This window comes from Neodothiora populina, assembly GCF_041146345.1.
Source record: "Neodothiora populina strain CPC 39397 chromosome Unknown canker_contig_1, whole genome shotgun sequence".
Taxonomy (NCBI): Eukaryota; Fungi; Ascomycota; class Dothideomycetes; order Dothideales; family Dothioraceae; genus Neodothiora; species Neodothiora populina.
In genome coordinates, this window is record NW_027191419.1 from 864,529 (window position 1) to 889,327 (window position 24,799).

General features: G+C 49.5%; 6 protein-coding genes across 7 annotated transcripts; 3 read left to right on the plus strand and 3 right to left on the minus strand.

The window, feature by feature from the left end:
- Positions 1 to 269: 269 nt before the first annotated feature.
- Positions 270 to 1,410, plus strand: AAFC00_000249 (uncharacterized protein; the record flags this gene model as incomplete). The annotated part of the gene is made up of 2 exons (XM_069341899.1): positions 270 to 403; positions 471 to 1,410. The coding sequence occupies 2 exons, from the start codon at positions 270 to 272 to the stop codon at positions 1,408 to 1,410; spliced, it is 1,074 nt and encodes a 357-aa protein (XP_069196469.1).
- Positions 1,411 to 1,911: 501 nt separating this feature from the next.
- On the minus strand, positions 1,912 to 3,562 carry AAFC00_000250 (uncharacterized protein; the record flags this gene model as incomplete). Of its 2 annotated transcripts, none has more annotated exons than XM_069341909.1 (4): positions 1,912 to 2,101; positions 2,153 to 2,391; positions 2,451 to 3,095; positions 3,149 to 3,562. In XM_069341909.1, the coding sequence occupies 4 exons, from the start codon at positions 3,560 to 3,562 to the stop codon at positions 1,912 to 1,914; spliced, it is 1,488 nt and encodes a 495-aa protein (XP_069196470.1). The 2 variants fall into 2 exon arrangements, with proteins under 2 accessions (XP_069196470.1, XP_069196471.1); XM_069348021.1 differs by having other exon boundaries at positions 3,149 to 3,205.
- Positions 3,563 to 4,985: 1,423 nt separating this feature from the next.
- AAFC00_000251 (uncharacterized protein) lies at positions 4,986 to 6,381 on the minus strand (the record flags this gene model as incomplete). The annotated part of the gene is made up of 2 exons (XM_069341919.1): positions 4,986 to 5,200; positions 5,250 to 6,381. The coding sequence occupies 2 exons, from the start codon at positions 6,379 to 6,381 to the stop codon at positions 4,986 to 4,988; spliced, it is 1,347 nt and encodes a 448-aa protein (XP_069196472.1).
- A 1,272-nt stretch (positions 6,382 to 7,653) lies between these two features.
- AAFC00_000252 (uncharacterized protein) lies at positions 7,654 to 11,038 on the plus strand (the record flags this gene model as incomplete). The annotated part of the gene is made up of 2 exons (XM_069341931.1): positions 7,654 to 8,066; positions 8,119 to 11,038. 2 exons carry the CDS (start codon positions 7,654 to 7,656, stop codon positions 11,036 to 11,038), a joined length of 3,333 nt encoding a protein of 1,110 aa, XP_069196473.1.
- A 544-nt stretch (positions 11,039 to 11,582) lies between these two features.
- AAFC00_000253 (uncharacterized protein) lies at positions 11,583 to 12,142 on the plus strand (the record flags this gene model as incomplete). The annotated part of the gene is made up of 2 exons (XM_069341941.1): positions 11,583 to 11,688; positions 11,751 to 12,142. 2 exons carry the CDS (start codon positions 11,583 to 11,585, stop codon positions 12,140 to 12,142), a joined length of 498 nt encoding a protein of 165 aa, XP_069196474.1.
- Positions 12,143 to 12,895: 753 nt separating this feature from the next.
- On the minus strand, positions 12,896 to 13,600 carry AAFC00_000254 (uncharacterized protein; the record flags this gene model as incomplete). The annotated part of the gene is made up of 1 exon (XM_069341951.1): positions 12,896 to 13,600. One exon carries the CDS (start codon positions 13,598 to 13,600, stop codon positions 12,896 to 12,898), a length of 705 nt encoding a protein of 234 aa, XP_069196475.1.
- Between the last annotated feature and the right edge of the window lie 11,199 nt (positions 13,601 to 24,799).

Genomic DNA, 24,799 nt, shown 5'->3' on the forward strand with positions numbered 1-24,799 from the left:
AGACTCTTGTTCTAGGTTCTAGCTGAAAACTGGTATATATGTCGTGCGGTCTGCTCTCTTGATGCATTGGTTACGAACTGCCGCTCATTCAAATGTATACTCTCCTTTGTTCTGTTCTGTCCCTCGCTCTGCAGGCCCTGCTGGTTCAAGGCTTGCCTCACGTGGCAACCGAGAATCATAATGTTGTAAGAGACACTGCGGCCGTGCCAGTACGCGGCGTTAATATTGGTGGATGGCTTCTCCTTGAAGCGTTTATGAATTCCGATATCATGAGTCCTTTCAACGCAACTGACCAATGGGATTTTGATCAAGTTGATCATGCGGCGGATATCTTGGATTATCACTGGTCAAATTATTTCACGGAGTCCGACGTCGAGCAGATTGCAGCTTGGGGTTTCAATACGTAAGTCACAGGATATTTATCTCCTAGTCCAGACCGAGCGGACATGTAACTAATCACCTGCATGTAGCATTCGGATACCTATTGGATTTTGGGCATTTAACAATACTGGAACGCCGTATATCTCCGGAGCAGATGCATATCTAGAGAAGGCCCTTGGATGGTGTAGAAACCATGGCATCAAGGCTCTTATCTGCGCCCATGGGCTGCCCGGCTCTCAAAACGGATTCGACAACTCTGGACATCGAGGCTCAGCTAATTGGATCACAAGCGATGGTGACGAGTTGCAGATGAGCCTCGATGTTCTTGAAACTATGGTCGAGAAGTACGGAACCACATCCTGGTCTGATGTCGTTTGGGGCTTAGAGCTAGTGAACGAGCCAGTTGTTTGGGATACGAGTAGCTTTGGCGATGTCACATCGTGGGCGAAGAGCGCTTTCGACGCGCTGACCGGGATCGCTGGAAATGCCAACTTGAAAATCATCATGCACGATGCTTTCGTTGGCGCCTCCAACTGGGAACCTATCGGTGCCGCTATCAATGAAGGATGTGACGAGTCGAACTTCTATCTTGACCTCCATTTATACCAGAACCAGGGCGTCGACGATTCTCAGCTCCAATATTCCGATCACATCCAGAAAGTTTGCGACTACAAAACTTCGCAATTCCTGCCAAATTCTACGTCGCTACCAATCCTCGTTGGCGAGTTCTCTGATGAGATCAACATCTGCGTCGATGCCAATGGTGTGATCACCCCCGGTGTGAGCTGTTCCACTACTGGTTGTCAATGCGCAGCCAACACCGATACTTCACAATGGAACAAATACCTCGTAAACGCGACTAGGAAATTCTTCGAGACCGAGCTGGATGTCTTCGAGAAGTACTCAGAGGGTTGGTTCATGTGGTCATACCAAGGTCCTGGTGCCTGGGGCATGCAGAATTTGTTCAAGTATGGCATCATTGGGCCCAACAACATCAACGAGCGACAATTCCCAAACCAGTGCTCATAATTCCATAAATATACAATCAGACAGTCCTTTTCAAATACGTTCACATTCTTGCTGTTCAGTCGTTTATTAGATTGTTGCAATGGCGACTAATGGTTATCACGTGATCCCATGTGGTCTAGCGGCTAGGATTTGTCGCTTTCACATATTTGAATTTATGGAGATCCGACAAGGCCGGGGTTCGATTCCCCGCATGGGAAACTTTTTAGCCAAAGAGTGCTTGTCTTGGCGGATAGGCAATTTTGTCCGGTGCTTATGGAGTACGCTGGGGGCCTCAGCCAGAATCCGAGAGGTTGTATACCTTCCTACCCCAACGATCCTCAAGCTCTCTGATTTGGACGGCGACCACCAACTTTAGACGCATCTTCTTAGATACGCCTCAGAGCTATACATTCGAGGACGCAATCGCTCGACTGTTGATAGATATGAACATGTATCATTAATGCTGCTGAATCGACGAATCTAAAACTATTTATACAGCTACACAGACACTCCTCTTTTCTTCTACTTTCGTGACGTCGGGTTCCAAGAAGAATATCCGATAATCTCACGTGCGTGGGCATAAACACCCATTGTCGCGTTCAGAATCAAATAAGGCGTGTATAGGATGGAGAACAAAATCATCGCTTTGAAGGATGTAAATTCCGAACGGGCGAGGTCAGTGATCCATAACGTGATCAGTAGACAAACGACACTAATTCCAGATTAGCATGGAAATGGCAGGAATGATTTCATGAAAACTTACGTTGCAAACAAAAACCACTCTGCCAATGGATATCGGAAAAAGACCAGTCTCAGGAATTCGCCAACGTTGTGAGGCCAGCCTGTGATGACGAAGCTGAGAAGCAGACAAGTGTGCTGTGTAACAAGGTAATATGAAATCTCGCGGACAAACAGTAGAGAAATCAGACCATAGCGCTCGCTCCAAGTCCTCTTCCGTTGCGGTGGATCGGTCCAGATCATCGCGATATGTCTTATGGAGGCCTAGGCATCATTAGTATCTTCTGTATGACAGATATGGAACATCGCCAGGATGGACTGACCTGTGTCCAGCCTTGAGCCCATCTCATTCTCTGTTTCCAGAAAGCTTCCCAGAATGTGGGAGCCATCTCAAAAGATTTAACGTTCATATCATGCACAGCCTTACGACCTTTGCCATATGCTCTGAGAGCAGAGTCAATATCCTCGCAAAGCATATGGCCGTGCATCTTGTGCGGACGCAGCAGCTCAGTCTTCCAGTATCCATTAGAACCACAGAAAAGACCGAATCCAAAGAGACGAGATCTTCCGGGATGAGAAACAGCATAGATCTTGTCGAACTCAATGGCGATCATCTTGGTGAACCAGTTCTCATCTGTGTTGTAGACCACACAGCGACCTTGGACGATGTCCACAGTCGGATCCGATATGAATCGTTCTGCTGCCCAACGAGGATTATGCGGGTGGGGAAAGTGATCGCAATCAAAGATCGCAGTGATATCGGCACCAGTGTCAAGCGTGAAGAAGAAGTTCAAGTTGTCTGCCTTGGACTTGGATCCAATGACCTTGATGACCTTAAGTATGGGGTTGGCTTCCGACATTTCTTCGAGCTCTGTTTCCAGAGGCTCGATCGGTTTTGGTGTATTATACACAAGACAGACTCTGAGCTTGTCGCGGGGGTATACGATCTCGTCCAAGGCATAGTTGACCTGTTGGTCGTTCGTCAGCAAAAGTTGTTTAAGTTTGACCGACATTGACAAACCTGATCCTTGACAATATCTCGCTCGTTGGGAAGATATGCAACAATGACAACATCCATAATCGGCATCAACTCATCTGGACTAGGAAATAGACCAGATTCTTCGACTCGGATTGCTGCAGCTCTCGCGTCACGGAGAGGAGACACTCCAAGAAAGGCTTCGACAACCGTACAGCATGCCACATAAAAGTTCACGGACATATAAAAGAAATAAAAAACTTGAATTGCCTGCTCACTCGCTGCGGTATACAGTGCCGTGCAGGCGATGTAGTATGCCGCAACGAGGATGAATGGAGTCCAGTCAAACAACCAGGCCGAGACATAGTCCGAATAGTGTGTCCAAATGCTCACTATCCTCTTGAAGCGTGATGGTCTGCTATGCTGAGAGCCCCGTCGGGCTGCTGGTAAGATAGCCATGACTCTTGAACAGTGTGATGTCCTGTCACGATGGTGGACAAAGTCGCGAAGCAAGAATCCGGGCTGGTGTAGAAAGAAAGGGCGCAAGAGATAATTTGACAGTGTCGTACCCGAAACCACACGTCACCTTCGATGAGAGCATAAGACTTGACCTCTATTCGGATGAGGAAGAGTGAAACAAGTGCAAAAACTAACAAAAGTCGATCACATCTGATGTATATAGGTACAATCCATACAGCATAATCAGCAACATAGTGCTTCCAAGACCGAGCCCTGTCTCTCCCACAAAAGCCATATGAGCATTCCTAAGAGCGATTAGAGAGGTTGGGACCGGTCCTCGATAGGCGGTTGTACCAGAAGAAGCACTATGTGCAACTTTCGCATGTCTCAAAATGACATTGCTGTCTCGATTCGTGATGGAGGACGAGTCGCTTAAAGGGCTGGACTCTTCATAGGCTGTCTCCTTAGAGCAAGCACTTACCCAACTAAGAGTCTCATGCTTGATTTGTCGTGGTGGATCTGTATTCTTAGTCAGAAGTTTCGTTGCAATGTTTAGTGTGGAAAGATCGCGTGGCGTGCTGGCACTATCACAGGACCGTTGCTAAACAAGATTTGGAAGTCAAAGGAGGTCTTCCGCCGATAAACATCACCCAAATCCACTGTAACGATCGAAGGATTATACAATGACCTCACAAGCAGCGATGGATTATGACAAAGGTGTGGAAGAAGGAATAGCCACAGTTAGGGGCACAGCAGTGTCGCATCTGTAGGTGTGAGAAGAATCGCAATTCTTCGACAACTTGGATTGTCCCATTTGCATGAAGGCCACACCTCGGCTGGTTGCTTAAATCCCACGGTGTTTGTGCAACGTGACTTCCACAACTAGAGTTCTGCAATTATCGAGCCTCAGCGGCGTGAATGGTCCAGATCTTAGCTCAGGTGAACAAAAACCTTGATTATCATTCATCCATTTCTGATTATAGGGTTGGAAGACGTTGGCGACTGCCAGAGGGTCGGGTCGCTAGTCGCCGCTAGTTCAACAACGCCAGTTCTGGGTAAGAATCATGTCTAATTCGCCAAAGCACTTTACTTGGCAGAAAAACAAATAGACTGTCTCAATTGAGGCAAGATGTTTCTTCGCACTCGGAGTGATGATATGCGTATCACTTACTACCTAGGCATGTGTACCACGATGATGTAGTATGATCGACCTCTATACAGTATACTCGTGGCTGTGTAGCCAGAAGCCACGTTGCTCCACATGGCAAGTGCGTATCTGTGGATATTGACAGTCTTTCATAACGATATGAGATATGCCCACTAAGAAGCAGTAGAGAAATTTACCAGCGAGAACGATCTTGTAAATCTAGAGAATGGTGGGATTAGTATATAGAGTTGTTGGACATATAAAACATGTATATAACTAATTTCTAGTCCATCTAAAGAAAGCTTGCCCGAACCACTGAGAAGGCTGGTCTATGGCGCGGTGGAAAAGTTCTGCACCCAGAAGTGTGGCCGGTAAACACACGACGAACACGACCGCCTTTGCTCCTGCGGTAGATATGTTTGTATCGACGAGGACAATGAAAATCTTGAGTCCGGCGGTGTATAGAAGAATGGATTGTGAAACAAAGATACCTGCATCTGTTAGAACACGCAGTATGGGATGTAGAGTGGTATGACTTACTTAAAGAGCGGCTCCCCAGATATCTCAGCACTTTGAAAGAAAGCAAAGACTGAGCCCTTTCAGATAATTCGAGTATGAGCAAAGTGCCCAGAATCACTAAGAAGTTGTCCAAACGCGGATAAGGTTGTTTTGAATCGAGGTTACCAAGTCCATCGGCGGGCTGCAAATGCTTTGCTGGGTGTATGGAGAGCTCGGCATTGATGTGACTCGGGAAGGCAGAGACCCAGACATACTTGAGCGCAGTACCTATAGCGAAGAAGCCAAGAGCGAGGCTCCAGTAAGGCATCCTGAAGTCTACACTTGGAAGGCGTATGCCCCTTCCCAAAGCAGATCGCAATGCAGGGTTCAGCGACAGATCTGCAACTAGGAGTCCTACGGCAGAGTACCAGCCCCAAGTGTTGAACCAGAAGGAACCAAGGCCGAACCAAATTAGACCCTGCAAATGCCACCCAGGTCGTGTGAATGGCAGAATAACCATGAAAGCAAACACCGTCCAGCTTTGGAAATAAATGACAGACACGACCCAGAGTGTTCCCGAAGGCCACATCTGATTTCCCGCTTGAAGGGCAAAGTCTTGGTAAACCCACAGCAGATCGTAGATGGAGTTGAAGCCGGTTATAGCGTTGCTTGAAGCCCTCGGTGCCTCCAATGTGGAGCTCTTGAGCACGGATGCTGCTTGAGCTATGTAGGACACGTCGATGGCCGAGAAGATGGCTATCGAGCAAGCCAGAGCAATAGAGATCGGGATACCAACGCGAATGGGTCGCGAGATCAAAGTCCGTGCGAATTTTGGAGTTGACGCATCTTGAAGGAAGTGTATGCATACTGTGCGCGCGGACAGGATGATGAAAAACGAGTATATTAAGGACTCATCCCAGAGGAGCGGAGAGAACACCTTTCGAATGATGACTTGATACGTCGGTTGAGACGCATAGTCATTGGCAGAATTGGAGACCAAAGCTGGTATAAAGGTCTGGAAGAACAGCCAAACGAAGCTCTGGACGGCGAGGATTCCACGGAGTCCAGTCAAGTAATCTTGTTTTGAAGAGTAGATTGAAGGCCGACGAGGCTGCTTTTGCAGCATCGTCTTGGCCGCAGCAAGCATACCTGGTGAGGGATTGGATGGAGACATGCTTGGGGAGCTGGCAGAGGACCGTGGAGGAGAGTGAGAAGTTGAAGCAGGCTTCGCGAATTATGCAAGTAGATAGAGTGACTTTCTGTTCTGACTACCAGTACTCTCAGTCGTACCAATCGCAGAGCGTGGTCTAGATCACAAGCATCTTTCGACATTCATCTCCATAAACGAGCGTCGCATAGGAACAAAATAAAAGGCAAGCTTCGTTACGCTATAAGACGATCAGATTCTGGTTCTGACGCGACGAAATCTTCATGACGACGGTTACGAAACATTCATTAATCCTGAACAAAATACAGGCAGCGGCTCCTTACCCTTTGGAGGAAATGCAAATTTGAAATAAGATCCAAACGGCTTTATCGAACCTGCTGACAACGGCCGCTCGACACTTGGTAGATATCCCATGTCATCGAGATCATCTCAATGATGCTGAAATCTGCCGAACCCCCAGGACTAGCAGAGATGTTGGATAGAGCACAGCTGTCAACAGCAGAAAAGGGATGTCGGGCCATCTATGCAAGCGTAGTAAGCGCGAATGAATATCAGTAAATTTCTCCGTTATGTATTAGTAGTTCGTGAGAAATCGTTCAGCGGTTCAACGTTACAGGTAGGCCGTGCTTACAAACGCCGAGTCAAAGCGCCCGCCGAACTCCTTTGGAATCCGGCGCTACTGAACCTTAACCGTAGATTCGGGTAATCGTAGAATCTCGGGTAAGCGGCCCGCCAGGTCTGGCAGCGTGAGGAACTACTGTAGACCATAAGGTAAGCATAGGAATTTGGCGAGGAACTAGTCGACGACCCAAGTTGTATCCTACCTCCATCATACTTTACCTGTCTTATCATAAACGCACGCCATCAAGAGAGAACGTTCCGTCTATTTGGCGTTGCTACCACGCTTATCTGATAGCCTCGCTGTGGAGCATCTGAGACATTGTTCGAGGATGCGCTCATGGTCTCCTTGTGACTCTTTACCATTCGACATGTCTATGACTCGGGTGACTCTCGTGAGCGGATCCTCCCTAGGTCTCGATTCTTTGGGAACGTTACCCCGGCCACTCAATAAACGCTATCGGGGTGACGAAGACGTTCGCTCACGGCCCTTGAATGTATATGGTCGCTACTGTCGATGTATATGAGTGAGACATCCATTGCTTCCACCCACATCAGCATGGGAGAGGGTCGGCCATAATTGTGCAGGCATCCCTTTTCTCTTCTTTAATGTTCTTGACCCAGTTCCAAGCTTCATTGTTATTGTAAAACTCCAGCATGATGCGATCGTGCTTGATATTCTTGGGAGCAGCAGCCTTGTCGCTGGCCGCCGACGTGCGGGACTGCTCGTGTGGTTTCGAGGACTTTAGGTCCGGACAGGTGTATACAGACGCAACAATTGTGTACTTCAACGAAACAATCGGACCCCTTGAAGACTTCTTTTCGGAGGACTTTGCACATAAGAGAGAACATGGCTGGAATACGGTGTTCCGTGCTGGCGCGATCCCCGATAATGTGGCCATCGCCAATTCCACCCACCCTTCGTCGAATTGGAACGCACAATCACTCAATATGTTCATCGATCCAAGTACACCCAATCATCTTGTGAAAGGAGCGTCGATCCAGTCAATGCGTCAAGACATGCATTATGGTTCCATAAGAGCATTCATGCGAGGATCTGATCCCTACTCAAGGCAAGTACCCCATATATGTTGCCCATCGAGCAAGTCTAACTGTGTCTTTCAGAGGTTCTGCCATGTCAATGATCATGCAGCATAATCGGTCAAGTGGGTTCGACATTGACGTTCTGAACATGGATGAATCAAGTTTAGCTCGTGTAACGACTCTCAAGAACGGAGAATTCCCATCAGCAAAACTGAGTGTCAATTACACCGCGGATCCCTGGGGATTCATTGAAGTGCAGGTCGACTGGTCCAAACGTTATCTGAACTATACCGTCGCCCACAACAAATCACGTGTCGTGAGGAGCAAGTCTTCCATTCCATCCGAGCCTTTGCCTCTGATCTTCAGGCACTATTCGACTGGCGACTCAAATTTCATGCAAGGTCCTCCTGTTCAACGAGCAGAAGCGAACGTTGCATGGGTTCGCGCGTTCTTCAACTCTTCTTTGACGACAGAATCTAATCAGGAAGAGTTTGACGAGCGGTGCAGAACGGAAACGAAATGCAATGTCGATGATACGGAACTCCGAGGAGCGACCCCTTACAGCCCACAAGCATTAGTTCCATGGAAACAGCCCCCCCCGGACCATGGCTGGGGATTAGTTGCAGCCATTATCTGTGGAAGTGCGACCGCCTTGGGCGTCCTCACTTTAGTCAACGTGTTTTTCCGAAGGAAGCCTTGGAAGACCATGTTCAACGGCGAGAAGCGCTATGAACCAGCTGTGCTCGATCTTGGTCAACACCTTACGTCGACTTATATCCAGAAGCCCCTCAAGATGTCCGAAACCATAGAAGACCCGCCAGTCCTCCACTCAGACGATCCGAAGGCCCCGGTTATCGCCTTATCCAAGGAAGACGAGAGTATGGATCAGATCGGAGATCTGGATGCGGGCGTACGGCGCAGAAGTATTTTCCGAGGAAGTCGACACAACTCTGTCCCTCATCCTCCAGACCAAAGTTCCCACAGTAGCTTTCCTGCTAAATCACCTAAGACCTCATTTGACGTCCGAGAGACTGGTCTTTTCCAAAGTAACTTCAGCTTCGGTGGCGAAAAAGCCGTCCCCGAAGTCACCACTTACGACTTCGCATCGTCATCAGCAAATATTCCACGACAGCGGCAGATGAGTCTGTTTGCCCAAAGTAGAATGTTCTCCACAGCGCAAGATCCGGAGGATGACGACACTCCTATACGCGATGTCAGAGAACGACAAGGCAGTGTCTTTCAAAGTGTAGTCCATTCCGTCACCAGGCTCGCCTCTATTGCGCCTCCTATTGCGGAGGACCCAGAGGATGTCCCGTCCAATGAGCACTTGGGTGAAGAATATAACATTGACATCAAGGAATGGAACACACAAGCACCTCAAGATATACCGACCGTGGACCCGCCGTACAACGCCTTCTTTGGCAATCGTCGACCAACTATTGCAGAAGCTGTGCCAATTGCGTCCATCAATCTACCTCTTCGCCCTGCCAAATCCAAGGAAAAGCGAATTAATTACCTCGCTGGCCTTGTCGCTTTTGCGTGTCTCGGTGTAACAGCAACGCATTTCTGCTTGACCTTTGTACCTTATGCAGGTGGATTGGACCAGGGAATGCACTACAAGAGCGAGAACGTGGCGCGTTGGTTCGCCACACCGTACATCATGGATCCTATCTGGCTCGGCCCCCTCTTTGTAACGTCCTGTCGCTTCCTAGCTGGAGGTTTCTTCAAGAACGGAGACTTGAAGGAGATTGCACAGAGAATGTTGCTTCGAGCTCCCCGTATGCTTATACCCGCAATAGTAGTCGCCATGTTGGAATACTTTCTCCTCGAGGAAGGTCTATTGAGCTCGTTGGAATGGCTTCCTTCTATTTCCTGGTCTTCCTGGCCCTACATTGTTGACTACAACAACTTCGCCCAATTCATGAACGACACAATCGAATTGGCATACTTGATTCCTAATGCTGCGCCCAGGATAGTGGAGCACTACTGTGTTGGCGTTCTCTGGACTGTACCAGTCCAGCTGCAATTCAGTTATACAGCTCTCTTGGCTGTAGTCATCGTTCGTGACATCAAGACACCTTACAAGCGATTCCTTGTATACGCGATCGCTATCCTTACGAATTGGTATGCCATCAGTTGGGGTGCTTGCTTCTGGTCGGGTGTGATGCTTGCGGACATGCAGATTACCTTCAAAGTGAGCAAACGGCTGCAGGCTAAGCCCATGGTATGGTATCCGCTTGCAGTATTCTTATGGATGCTCGCAATCGCTGCTCCTACAATGTCTATGCTGGAGGATCGTCTGAAGATACCAACAATGACTGGCGAGCATTACATCCATCCGGACCCGCTGACTGGTCATCCTATTGGACAAAGCCCTCGAGCTGGGTATCCCCGCTACTTTGAACCACGTCTTAACACTTTGGTGTTTGCGACTTGCATTCAATTCCTGCTTGAGACAAGTACTTGGTTCCAAGCTTTCTTCTCGTTGGGTTTCTGGCAGCCTATTTTCCCGTATGCATACACGGTCTATCTGATTCACGGATTCATCTGGTGGACACTGGGCTCATACATGGTGGTACAGCTTGGTATGGCCGGTTTGCCTTACTGGGCCAATCTGCTGGTGACAGCTGTGTGCTGCTACCTCTGTCTGGCACTGGCGACGATTGCACTTTCGCCAGTGACAGACATGGCGAACGCTGCAGCTTGTCGCAACATTGAAAGATGGGCCACTGCTGCTCCAGTACCTACCAGAGCGACGTTGTCACCGTTTCCTCATGATCTCTTCTTCGGAAGACGTCCCGAGGATGACAAAGCAGACGGAGATGAGGAGGCTGGTACCAGACAAGATTCACAGGTTGATGTTAAAGTCCAAGATCAAGAAAATGAAGGAGGGAAGGTCAGAAGACCCACTCATACCACGATCCAGGAGGTGGATTCGCTCAGCTCATCGACGAGCAACAGTGCTCGATCATATTCGAGTGGGAATGATGGCAATAGATAGCGATTGTGAATTGCTAGCATTTCTTTGGTTAGCATTATAATCAAGTTTCCTTTGTTCGATAACATCTGCTGTGCGCGCCATGTCGAAATGGTTTGACTCGCCGATCACGCACTTTTTTTCTCCTCATCCTCCACGTTGAAGCAATATCTTCACTGAGCCACGATAAGCCTAGCTCAATATGTCAAGGCGATTTGATGGTTCGACAGAGCAGTGTTACACAAATTCAGGACAACAGTCCAAGGTCTTTGCGATCACAATTGCCTTGCGCGATACACACTTGAACGAGAGCATGGCTGTGACACGATGAATTAATGCAGCAGTATCAGTAAGAGCAAGACAGAATGCAGCCCCCCACCTGCTGGACCTCGGCATCCCCCTCAATGATAAGCGAATGACTAAGCTCATTGACGCTGGCCTGCTCAGACATGTTGTGAAGATACCATATCCCGCTGCTTCTGAGGTGTGTCACATATGCGGCAGCTTCTTACACGGTACCTAGCTATTAATACCATTTGCGAGTTCACGAAATTCGACAGCAACAAGTATGTCGAACACAGAACACCACGAGCATGATAGCGTAGACTGGAAACATCAGGGCGTTCGTGTCGTACCGTCGAACTCGTTATCGACAGACACGGCGCAGACTCCTGGTATACATATAACGCTGTCCACCACCAATTCATCAGACAAGGTTACCCTGACCACAATGTAGGCATGAAACGTGCTGCCGCAATCAATTTTGCGCGTGTCGGAGCGCAGCATCTATGGGCTGGTACAGTGACCATCGATGCCAACGCCAAGACAGGCGCTCACCATCACGGGCATCTCGAGTCAGTCATCTACGTGCTCAAAGGCAAGGCTCGTATGCGATGGGGGGCAAAGCTCGAGTTCGTCGCAGAGGCTGGTCCCGGAGACTTCATCTTCGTGCCGCCATATGTCCCCCACCAGGAGATCAATGCATTGGAAGATCAGGATCTGGAGTGCGTCCTCATGAGAAGCGATGGAGAAGCGGTTGCAATCAATCTTCCCGACCTCGAGCCTGTGGAAAAGCCCGAGCACGTGCCTTGGATTGATCCCACTCACGCCAACTTGGTTGACCTGTAGCAACTCAAAAAAAAGATTTTGTCTGACTAGTCTAACTTAAGTCTTCTATCGAATCTGATCCCGCCGCAGATAGAGAAGGGTGTACCGAGAGACTGCTCACAGATGTCTGGCGTATTGGAGCGAATCACATTTGTCCCAACACATTCTTCCGCACGCACGAGTATCTGGCAAGCTAAAGTACCTGGGCTTGTTCTTGTGTCCGCCTCTCGAGTCATCGAGCCATCGTCGGGACCAGAAGACGTCATATCCTGCTGCTTTGTCTATTCATAACGCAGCATGGACCAACAAGAGGCCCCCACTTACCGGATGGGGAATATGTAATTGTTGAGATAGAGTGCCATAAACAGCTGAATTGTGTTTTGTCGCGCCACGTGGGCATCAGGAGTAAAAGTGTTGCACAGACATGAACTTGAGATTGCATTAAGCGCCCAACGCCAGAAACCAGGTTCGTTCAGATAGATGAGCCAGGAACTCGATAAGAAGTGAATGTAAATATGTAACATGTAGGGGGTATCCTCCATACGCGGCCGTTGCAATAGACATGCATGATTTTTCCCCTCCACACCATGGTTCCGCCAGGTATCCGGGTTTCAGAAGGGTATAAAGTAAGATAAATCGATGCAAAGAAAGAAGGAGATCCAGGGCTCAGATTCATACATGACAAAGCATGCGATGCTCGTGTGTATGCGTGTGCTGACGAAAAGGGGCAGGATGACAAAAAGAGAGAGACAAGTGCCAGGGCGATAATGGCACCTAATCATCGTGAGGTTTGATGACACTCATGCGCACCATCTTTGCATCCTCATCCTCAAAGGGAGGTGGCGGCATAGGCATATCCTCGTCGATTTGTTGGTGGGCGCCGGCGGACGAGGAGTTGCCTCTTGGTCGTCTCAGACTCTTGGCGCGCTTGACACTCAAACTCGCAGAGCGCTTGACGGTGCTGAGACTTCTCTGGATTTTCTGGCCCATGTTCTCGACTTCTTCGGGATGCTCTTCCTTGTAATGTTCATCCTCCAATTTGTTTTGTGTGCGCGAGTCGACCGCCCATCCTGGCTGGGCAGTCTCGACGCCCTTCGTCTCTGCAACAGCGCTGGCGTCGAAGATGCGGGTGCCCTTGGGCGCTGAACCGGGGGAGGGAAAGTCACGCAGAGGTTTCTTGGGGACACCGAGCCTGTTGGCGTCCATCTGGAGACCGGTCGGGGCCTGTCGACGCATGCTGGACTTGCGTGGACGAGACGAGAACGACTGGGATTGCGAACGGGCACGATATGAGGATGTGGGTGGGGAAGAAGCCGTTGACATTGTTGTCTGGGGTTGCAAGACTGAAGCACCGTTGGAGCAATCGGCGGATTGGCCTTCTGCGTGTGACGTGACAGTAGGACTCTCAGGTACTGGTTGTAGGGGCGTCTCTAATGGGTTGATGAGGACAGCAAAACGTTTGGAATCTCTGTTAGACATGGCGAAAAAAAGTGAAAAGAGACAAGTAGCGGTGTAAAGTATATCTACGATACGTGATACGTAGACAGAGGACAGGCGGAAAATACAGGGATTTTCAAGGTTCGTATAAGACTTTCACGTTAATGCGCCGCACACGTACGCGATCGTGTTGGTTCGCTTTAGCCGAGTTGGTGTAAGAGGCTTAGGGCAGGGGCGAGAAGTGGGCTGGGCTGGGCTGGGTAAGAACAGCGAGGGGAGGGGCAAAAGAACAAGAAGAAGGGAGGGGGGTGTGGAGAGTTTTTTGGTTGAGGAATATAGAGTAAGAATAGAGAAAACAATCAAGATCACGGTAGGGCGGCCTTGGACTGCACCATGGGACTGTTAGATGACGACGCTTACATGAAACAAGGGTACAGGGGACAAGGAACCAGGGACGAGGCGGGGGAGAGAACGGAGACCAACAGTGGTCTATCTTTATCGCATTTACAGTGATACTGCGATTGTCTGGTGAAGCGCCGGCCACCTTACTGTAAGCTGTGCTGGCTGCGATGCTGGCTGGCTGATTGATTTCTGTCCAATCGGGAGTGGTTATTTTGCTCATATTTTCTGCGCTGATTTCATTGTTTGCTCGTCACAATATTTCTGTTGCTGCCTTACTCAATCAATCGTACCAGATCTGAAAAGTCCAGGCCCCCCGCGGCCGCCCACTTATATTGCCCTCACTCCTCACTCCTCACTCACGGTGGCTTAAAGGCCGAGATTTCGTCTTCGTCTTAGGTCTCCACCAACACGAAACACAAGGGTCCAAAGATTTTCCAAATCGTCGAGGCTTGGCGTACGTCAACTTCGCTCTCCTGCTGTGCTTGCCCGATCTTCTGTTCAGCTTCGCGTTAAGCACTCCGTACTTGTACAGCGCACACAGCCGCTTTGCGTAAACCACGTAGATCTCTCTAAGTTGTATCCAGCATGACACTCGGTATAATCCAGTACTTGCTGTGCTGGTCCAGTGAGGTAGATCAGAGAGTGGAATCCCGTTCTTCTCCGGATTATCCTCCGCGTCCAACGCGCGTCGCTCCTCGTATCCGTCGATCTTTCACTGAAAATGATTGCTGGAAAGCTTTTCTGGTGGATGACTGATGTGCAATACGTGTAAGGGGCCTCGACAACCTGGACGTTGATCGTAATGTGATCGCAATGCGATCTCAATGGAACATCCTTTTGGTCTACGCGAGACACTGTCAGAGAGAGAGCACTCGAGTCACATTTCATCATATGGTAAGCATCGCTTGATAGTCTACGGTCCCACCGTTCGAGGCAGTATGGCGCATGCATTTTTCGACTTCTACAGTAGTAGCACCGAAGTCGTGTTTACGTCCGTTCAGTCTTCTCACAGACATCACTACCTCCTCAGTGACCATGGCCAGTCGACCAAGTAGTAGTAGCCTGGGCGTTTGGTGTCGTCAACGCACAATCTTCGATGCCTTTCTCAGATCGATTGCGAGGTTCTCGGAGGTCCAATGCGATGAGTTGATGAGTTGAAGTCGCACAATGCTGTGAAGAGTTGAGGTATGTCGTCGATATACTCAGAGCCACGATGGGTGAAGTACGGAGTACAAACCACCTGATTCAGCCTTGAAAGCCTTAGTTCTGGTCGGCAGCATTCACGTGGAAAGCCAGGACTCGTAACCTCCGACCTCGAAAAGCGGTACCACCATATCAAGAGCTCGTCAGGGTCATCAGATACTTCACCCTGGACTTTCTGATCCACGACACTGAAGTACCTGTGCACCAAGTTAAGATACGGTAGGGTAACTGTAAGGTAGGGCTAAGGATGGACTACCCCGCCTTGCATCTTTGTACAGTACAATGTACTATTGCGCTTCGTTATTAACCGCTCTACCGGGTTTTCTCCTGCTGATCCCAACCATGAGTTCGTCTTGACTTCCTTTTCTCTAGGATCCTACGTAAACCCGATACTCCGCGATGCTCGAACACACCGCATTTTGTATTGCTGCGGGCTGCTGCTATGCAAGAACAAGACGAATCTCCTCAGTGTGGTGAGCACTCAAAACGCATCGGCTCAATATCCAGGGCGGGTGCAGCCTATCCAAGAAAGAGGGCTATCACCGCATGCCAGATCTGCCGTGCCCGCCGCACTAAATGCGATCAAAAGAAACCCTCTTGTTCCTTCTGCGAAAGAATTGGAGCGGAATGTATCTCCGATCCAGCTGCATTGTCAGCTTTCGATCCTGCCAGTATTGATATCATTGGACGTCTAGAGACCTTGGAGCACAAGCTTGATGGCCTCCAAAAACTCGGATCTTCGAACGCATTTGTGAACGAGAGTTACGATACCACGCCGAATACCTACGCTCGATCTGAATCATACTTTGATAAAGACCCGAAAAGGTTCATGCCGCAAAATCTTGATACTGTCACGACCTGGCCTATCTTCCGAGAACTTGGTGCCTCGTATTCGTCAAAGTCTCATCTTGGTGATAGTTCTTCAAACCTGCTATATCCTCCAGGGTCTATCTCGTCGATTACTGACGAGCTTTCTCCTGCTCTCTGCGCCCTTTGGCTGGACAACTTCTTCCACATCGTCAATGTGAAAAACCCCATACTAAAGGAGCTGGAGACCAGGCGATTGGTACGTCAGGTCTGTATGGAAGGCACAGGATGGGATGCCGAATCGTGTCTCGCGCTGCTCGTCTGTGCCAACGGAGCTTTGGCGCAACCATTTCCTCAGCCTTCACTTTCCTCCGACGCCATAAAATCCTTGGCTGCGTATGCATTGTTCCATGCAGCGCAGAAACGCTTTGGTCCAGTCATGATGACGGCAGGCGTCATACAGGCACAATGTTCGTACCTCACGGGTGTCTTCCTGATGTCGTGCCTGCGTCCACTTGATGCATGGCGCATGTTCCTGCAAGCGCTCGCTACTTGCCAAACCTTCAGCTTTCGCAAACCTCGCGAATTTGCGATGACAGTCATCAATGGTAGTGTAGCAACGGCAGAGGAGACTGTATATTGGTCTTCGCGGAAATCCGAGCGAGAGCTGAGATGGGAATTAGGCTTACCAGACTTCAACAATCCGACATTGTCGCCACCTGAGCTATTCCCGAGTTTGGCGGAAGGCTGCGAAGGGGAGAACCTTCGGGGCTGGTACTTTTACTTGTCCGAGATTTCTCTCTGGCGCCTCGAGACCGACGCGAAGATCTCGATCAGTAATATTCTACATAAGGACCAGAGTCGGATCCTTGATAGACTAGCCGAGCAGGGGCTAAACAGCCTCGAGCAAGTCGTGGCGTGGCAAGACTCGCTTGCGCCTGCGGTCAGACTCCTCGAAGATGGGCAGCCGATCGAGATTGACGATGTCCTGCGCTTCATCCTCCGGGGGCGAACAACATACGTCCATGAGCTAGTAACATGGCCTTCCCTTTACGCTGTCATAAACGAGGGCGAACAGTCACCTCTTGTTCGCAGCTGGGCTGCCAAGGGTTGTGCTTTCCATCTTGAGAGACTTGCGATCAATCGTCCGGGCTTCTATTACAGACATCATGGTACATGGCTAATGCTAAGGTCCTCAGCGCGTAGTGCCTGTATACTGTTGCTTGTAGCTCAAACTCACTCAACTCTCGACTTACTCCCAGCACGCTGGCAGGAAGCTGTAGTCGCCACTATTGATATGCTCGTGTTCTGGCGAAGGACTGTCCACGAAGCTGATGAAACAGTGACACTTTTACAACGTCTGTTGCACAACGTCTGTTGGCTAGCGCGCAAAAGATGCAAGGATGATACCATATGTAACGATAGCAAACGCATACTTGTAGTGAAATTGCGCCGCTGCGTGCGAGTCGAGACTTTACATCGTATTTGCATTACACTCACTATACAATACAGCAGAATCGCATGCGATAGTCCCTTTAGAACACAAATGGCATTGGGGTTCAGATAGACACCAACCAAACCAGAGAAGATGACGGTATCAATTGCGAGCCTCTGTGGCACAGGCAGATGTACAGGACTCTTCTGGAGTGGCGTCACGTTCAAATCAATTCGTATTGTTGACCTTAGATTATGCAGAACCTGAAATCACAGCTTGTATCATCAGATTGGAACCATGAGCTCAAAGACTATAATCTCCGCTTACAGGAGTTACAGTACTGCTTATGATCATTATTGTGCAGTTGTTGGTCTGTTGGTCTTGGGAGGCTGAAATCTCGACGCCTCGTATCCAGCCGCGCTGCAAGAAACGTGATATCTATTTTTACCGGCCTACTACCTATGGAGACACAATAGAATGCTATCGAGCCGCCTTTGCTTCGATATAGACTTCATAGCCTAACGGGCTTGGCTGATTGGTTGAACACGAGCCTGAGCCACCTGTATGTCGACTCGCCTGTTTTTGCACGGAGCTTTAGCGTACCGGACCGATCCTAGATGCATGCGGAGTCATGTCAGCAGCGGGACATCTCTCGGAGCTGAGTCCACTGTAGAGTAGGTACAGCTCGAGATCATAGGGTACATAAAGACATCTATGTAAAATATGTTTGGGAGCTCAGCATAGTTGAGGTAAATGAGAAATCGTTGAGCGTTATTGACATACTGCTTGCGCTTGGTCTAAAGAGTATACACCTTGCATCGGATTCACAGGCTGAGATGGTCGCCGTAGCACATCTGAAGCTCGATCGAAGATGTTTATGATCCCTACAACGATCTCTCCAGGATCTTGTCACCAAAATGGGAACATTAGCCTGCTAAACGGCAGGTGCAAAATGCCGGTCGCGTCAAGAAATAAGTTCTTAGAAGAAATGCGAGCAACTCAATGCAGGCGAACTACCAGCAGACGAACTGACCTCAATGAGGACTTCTTTGCCTGGCAGATGGAATCGACCGCCTGCCCAGCGCTGAAGAGGCACTGTTGAAGCTTGGATCGCGATGGTCTCTGACTGACCGGCATCCAAATCTACTGGTCTGAAGCCCAACAAATTTCGGAGGGGGAAAGTCTGCAAAGCCCGGTAGACCATATACTTGGGATACATATCTTCCGTGTCGGGTGCCTGTGTTGGTAACGCTAACATATACCATGAATGAGTCTGAACCGCTTGGAGGCTGAATTGTGTCAACTTGAATGCTGTTGATGGAAAATGTGGTGTACGACAATCCGAAGCCGAGGGGGAAAGCAGCTTCGACACCGAGTCTGTCGAGTAGAGCTTGCCCGAACCAACGGTCATAGACAATCTCTGTTGCTTCCTTGTCGAGAAACGGTAGGTGGCTCTCATCTTTTGGTATAGAGAACGGAAGCCTGCCAGAAGCGTCGATACGACGAGGAGAACGTCGGCTAAAGCATGACCACCCTCGCAGCCAGAATACTAACTCAGCAGTAACGCAGAAGTCTTGTCCTTCCAATCTTCCATGATGACCGCGCCAGCAGTAATTACCGAAACAATAGTACTTGGATTGGCGGCGGTTACACTGTCGATAATTGCCACGTCTTCGGGTCGAAGCCTGAGCGATTCACGGTCTCCGCCGCCTCCCACTTCGAGTCCGGTGTCCGCTGCATCCTCACTGATATTGCATTGAACAATGGAGAGAGTCTTCTTGTCTTCGTTCGTCTCCGCAAGAGGGAGAAGTTCAGGGAGACAAGGGTCAAGTTTCAGAGATGGCACCACATATTCGCCCTCATCTGTTGCATCGTAACCAACAATGCAGATTACCAGATCAGCAGAGCTAGCGAGAGACCCAGCATTGGCCGCGGAGTCCGTGTCATCAAGCACAACTTCTGCATTCGGTAGCGCTGCCTTGATACCTGCATATGGCGTCACTACGTGCGGCGAGAACACCTGTGATGAACCTTTGTCTCCAGTGTTTGACCTGTTAGCCAGTCGGCCAACGACCACGACCCTCGACAGTTTAGTAACATCTAAGGGCAGCAATCCTCTTCCATTGACAGGTGTGTTCTTCAAGAGGACCACGGACCGAGCAGCGGCCTCTCTTGCCAAGGACCTGTGGGAATGGCTGAAGACGACCGTGGAATCAGGTTGGCTTGCTTCGGTGGAGATAGACGACGACAATTCCTTGAGAAGAATGTTATAACAGGCTCGATTGACATCTGACCATTGAAGATCGCCAGAACGCAATGCTTCAGTCAACGCCAAGCTACGCTGCTGAGTGAAAGGTGCCTCAATGTCCAGGCCGTTCTTCAAAGACTGCACGGAATTGCGAAGGCCAAAGATGAAATCTGACAGAACGAATCCATCAAATTTGTACTCGTTACGCAGAATTCCGGTAAGTAGTTGTTTACTTTGTCCAGCCCATTCGTTATTCACGGAATTGTAGGAGGACATGACAGATGCCACCCCTCCATCGATGACTCTCTTGAAATGAGGAAGATAAACTTCTCGAAGCACATCTTCCTCTATAGAAACATTGACTCTGAACCGAGCATTCTCCATCGAGTTAAGTGCAAAGTGCTTGACACAAGCCATGACATGGGTTTGCACACCTTGGGTGAGTGCAAGTCCGAACTCTCCAAGTAGCAGCGGATTTTCGCTGTATGTTTCTTGTATACGGCCCCAAGCTGGGTGACGTGGCAGGTTGATGCACACACCCGCAAAGTAATTAGCACCTAGCGCCTTTGATTCCAATCCGATAGCATCTCCAATGCGACGCTCCAGTTCGACATCCCATGTGGCGCCTCGGCTCATTGATACAGGAAAGGCTGTGGACGAGCCCATGACAACTCCTCTCGGACCATCTGTGAAGCGAATACCCGGGATCCCCAATCGCGGGATCTCGCCCATAATGAAAGGCTCCCTGTTGTAGCGATCGCACAGGATTTTGTTCAGTCCCGTGTAGAATTTTTCATCACCATCAAGAAGCGAGAGACGTTCGACCTTCGTCATCTCAGCGATAAGAGAGTGCACGGCTTGATCGATAGGCCGTCCGTGTTTGACTTGAAGTATCGCATCTTGGAAAGTGAAGGGCTCTTCGAGATCATCCGCACTCGAATCTTTGGGAACGTGGGCTGGGATGACACTGAACATCGTTACTTGCTTGGCCGAGCACGTTCTGAAGAATTTGGTAACAAATAACGGAGGGCCGAACAGGGAATGATGGAGAAAGGATGACACGGAAAACTATGAGAGAGATAGCTGGGATATCAAGGTTTCAAGTAATCCATAACTCTCTTAGCCATTGATACATCGCCTGTCTATGAGCATGTGACACCGGGGAAAATCAGCTTTCATATTTTATATTTTACGAGACCCGTCAAATTGTTGGTTCAGCGTCTTGGTAGGAGACGACTCAAAACGCGGACCATGTAGATATTGGGAATTGGGACTAGAAAAATCCCGATTGTTGTATTTGGGGTGCGCCATACCATCTTGGCCTGTGATAGAGCACTCATGCTTGCTACATACGTTTTGCTATCTGTATTTCGCCATGTGTACGATTACTCTGAATACATAAAATGAAATGAATTCTAATTATTGGAGAACAGTAATTTGATTGAACATTGAACTGATATGTAACATGGTATATCGCGATATAATCTACATATTCTTTCGCTATTGCATGCTCGTCGAGCTAATTCCAGATGATTACCCCCTTTCTTGTTCATTAGACTTCGTCATTCTATAACGATCACATCATGATCCGCCACAATGGCTTAAAATCCAAATTTATGCCCATCTGCCACCACGTCTTGTGACCTTGCCGGTAGAGGCAGCAGGGTAGATAAGAGTGCGCGCGGAAGGATCACAGACTACTCCAGCCGGGTAACTGTGTGCAGGGTTGCAGAGATAGGCGCTCGAGGATGGAGCAGAAGCGGCAACAGGCTTAGAGGTGGCGGCGCAATAAGCCGGTGCAGAGGTGATGGTGACGAACTGACCAGGGTTGTCGTTGCAAGCACTGTGCGCAGGGTTGCAGCCGATAAAGTAGGAAGTAGGGTAGGTGCTGGGCGTGACAGTGACAAAAGTGCCAGGACCGTTGGGGCAGTTGGTATGGGCAGGGTTGCAGCCATCAAACAAAGAGGTTACGCATGCACTTGGAGTTGGCACAACGGCGACGGGAGCCGAGGTGGCGTTGAAGTAAGTGCTTGGGCAGCTTCCAGGGTGAGCTGGATTACAGCCACCGAGGATGGAGCTGGTGACAGGAACAACAGGAGCCACGGCGCCCACACCCACGCTCACAGTCTCAGTGTGGGTCACAGTGATGTAGCTGATGTAAACCGGAGGGCAAGTTCCAGTGGGCTGTGCTACGACAACAGTGTTTCCGGCGACCGAGGACTGGCCCTGGTCAGTGACGGTTGCCTGGACAGGCTTCGTGATGGTCTGAGTGACTGGGCAAGTCAAAGTTGTGGCAGAGGTGACAGTGTATGTGTTCTTGTCTACGGTGATGGTCGTGGGTGCTGGGCAGTAAGTCGTGAAAACAGTCACTCTCTCGGAAGTAGTGTACGATTCTGCGGTAGGGATAGATGGATTGACAGGCTTGGTGATTGTCTGAGTTACAGGAACAGTCAATGTAGTTGCCTCTGTTACGACGATAGTCTTCTTGTCAACAGTGACAGTGGTAGGTGCAGGGCAGTAGATGGTCACAGTCTTCACAACCTGGCTGGTTGTATATATAGTGTTGATAGTAGGGACCGAAGTCTTGGTCAATGTGCATGGGCAGTTGGTGATGGTCAAGGTAGTGGCCTCGGTGACGGTGTAAGTTTTTCCTCCGACAGAGAGGACCGTGGGCTCAGGGCAGTACGTTGTGAAGGAGCTGACGATCTCAGTCACAGTCACGGGGATATCAACGGGCGCTGCAGGTGTAATAGTGTTGGTGCCGTTCCCGGCAAATGGGTTTCGACCCAGACAGCCAGCGTACTCTGCAGCGCATGCGGCCATATTGGCACTGACACCGTTCGGTCGGCTGCTACGGCAGGCGTTGTACTGAGAATAGCATTGTGACTCGGTCGTGTTGAAGTTGTCATAGATGACCGGTAAAGTGGCCGGCTGGCTGGTGACACTAGTCGATGTGGCACTACTGATGACAACAGATGAACCGGTCGAAAGTAAAGATGGCTTGACTGTAGTTGCGTTGAACCCCTGTGGAGCAGCTGAACCGAGGGCAGCTCCGAGAGCGAGGGCAATGATGATGGAGGCAACCATCTTAGCGAGTGTGATTGGTAAAGTAAAAAGTCAGTAAGGAGAAGGGGATGTTTTATGACAGTGAAGATGCTGTAACTAAGAACATTTGTGGCGACGTGAGGCGGACCTTTATGTAAACTTGCCTGGGGATGCAGCAGTGACCCCCACTTGACTAAAGTCTACTTACCTCCAAACCATTGTGGTGTGATGAAGCTGAGTATCTATTTTGGATCGCACTTGATGGTATACGGGGAGAATACTAATGCTAGAGCGAATCCTGTTCTCGTATCCTCAGTGGAGGCATGACTACGGGAGACCTTGCTCATGCACTAAATGACGCCAGTGATAAATTGTCATTGGGGTCATCGACACGCTGTACGCCGACGTGATCGCGTTATTGCAGTGCTGCATTCTCGAAGGATTAGCCGTACCTTTCCGGTGCAGTATAAAGTTATGGAATGCAGGTTATAGGTTCTCGCATGCGAGTGTGCAAGATGTCCCGGTACGCGTATTCTTCGGACTTGGGTCTCTAATTTAGGAACTCCATCATAGCGTACACGGATACGAGATGCGGCTGGTGAGACTTGGCTTCTGGATTCTTCCAACGCAGAATGATTTACCTCGCGTTTGCTTCGACGACACTAGGCGCCTAAAACCTCGCACGCCAGTCAGCAACCTGTGGATCACGAGATTTAGAGGATGGGTAGTTACCAATTCGCCCAAATTTTTATCTGGAGAAAGCAGACCTTCAGAAAAAGGTAGGTAGGCGGACGGTATACGGCACAAGCCCTGATTAGTTCATCTTGGCAAGCCTCCCGCACCTTGGAAGACGTCTATGAATAATCCACAGTAGCATGCAAGGCGCAGGTCGCTAGGTCATATCATGACTAGCCAAAAGAAAAAAAAGAAAGTAGCATTTGTTTGCGCATTTCAACAAATTTCCTGTTATTACAAAAAAAGTCATCAATTTAGTCATTGGCCTTCTTGCAGCGACAAATGTGATCTGGTCGGTTGCCAGAAACCAAGAACAAGCTCAGTTGGACCCCTTGGACAACATGATCCACTGTCTCCGCGATCGAGCAGTGTGCTCACTGTGGCAACATCTACAGCTTGAGCCAAGACACCGTAATCATGCTCAAATGCGTTCTGTGCCGGCAGTCTGCGCTTTTCTAGAGCCAGATCTCTGTGTCAATGAGCTTGCTATGTGGATGGTAGTCCGTATAGCTACTAGCACTCAATGCATTTGGGTCAGAAAACCTGCTTCCACGAACCAAATACAGTAGCACCACTTCCAAGCCCAAGCAACTAATGCAGCGCGATTCTTACCTCCTTCAGGCAATGGACATCACAGTGCGATCCGCAGCAAGCACGGAGCACTGTTGGCCTGCGAGAAGAGGCTACCGAATGGCTAGTGACTGGATTAATGGCGCAGATCGATAAGTCCATCACCTTGTTCTTGACTTGGCATCGCGTGAAAGTCAGATCAAAGCTGTCATCCTCTTTTTGGCAGAATTGCGCTTTTGGACCCACATTGTGAAGGGCAGCACCACCCATACAGGTTACCGTCGGCCCTCATTTTGCCATCCCCGTAACAATTTGTTGATCCTGATGGCATCAACCGCAGCCTAGCCGAGGCTTAATCTTACTCGTCCGCTGATTCGGATACGAGGAGGAGGATGAAATTCACACCCGGTAGACATAATACCTGACTCAATGTTTGATACCCTAACAGAACAGATTCCGAGGACGCCATCGCCCAAGGTGGCCATCACTCGACCAAATCGTACTGATGAAATTGGGGCGAGCTCAGCTGTACTTCAAGCACGCCCGAGAAAATGGCAATAACTATTGTCTCTTCCTGTTCATATCTGGCTGGTGACGAGCTCCAGCAATATGTTGTGACAAAGTTGCTTCGAGCGAGGAGGAGATTGGGCGCGGCCGAAGCTCTTGAATTGGCGAGGTCTCCGATCTCACTGATTGTGAGTTGACTGCTGATCATACCGGAGAAAGGTGCCTTCTCGTCCGGCATCGATTAGCTGCACCACTTAATCCATCGTGATCTCGAGGTACGAGGTAGAAA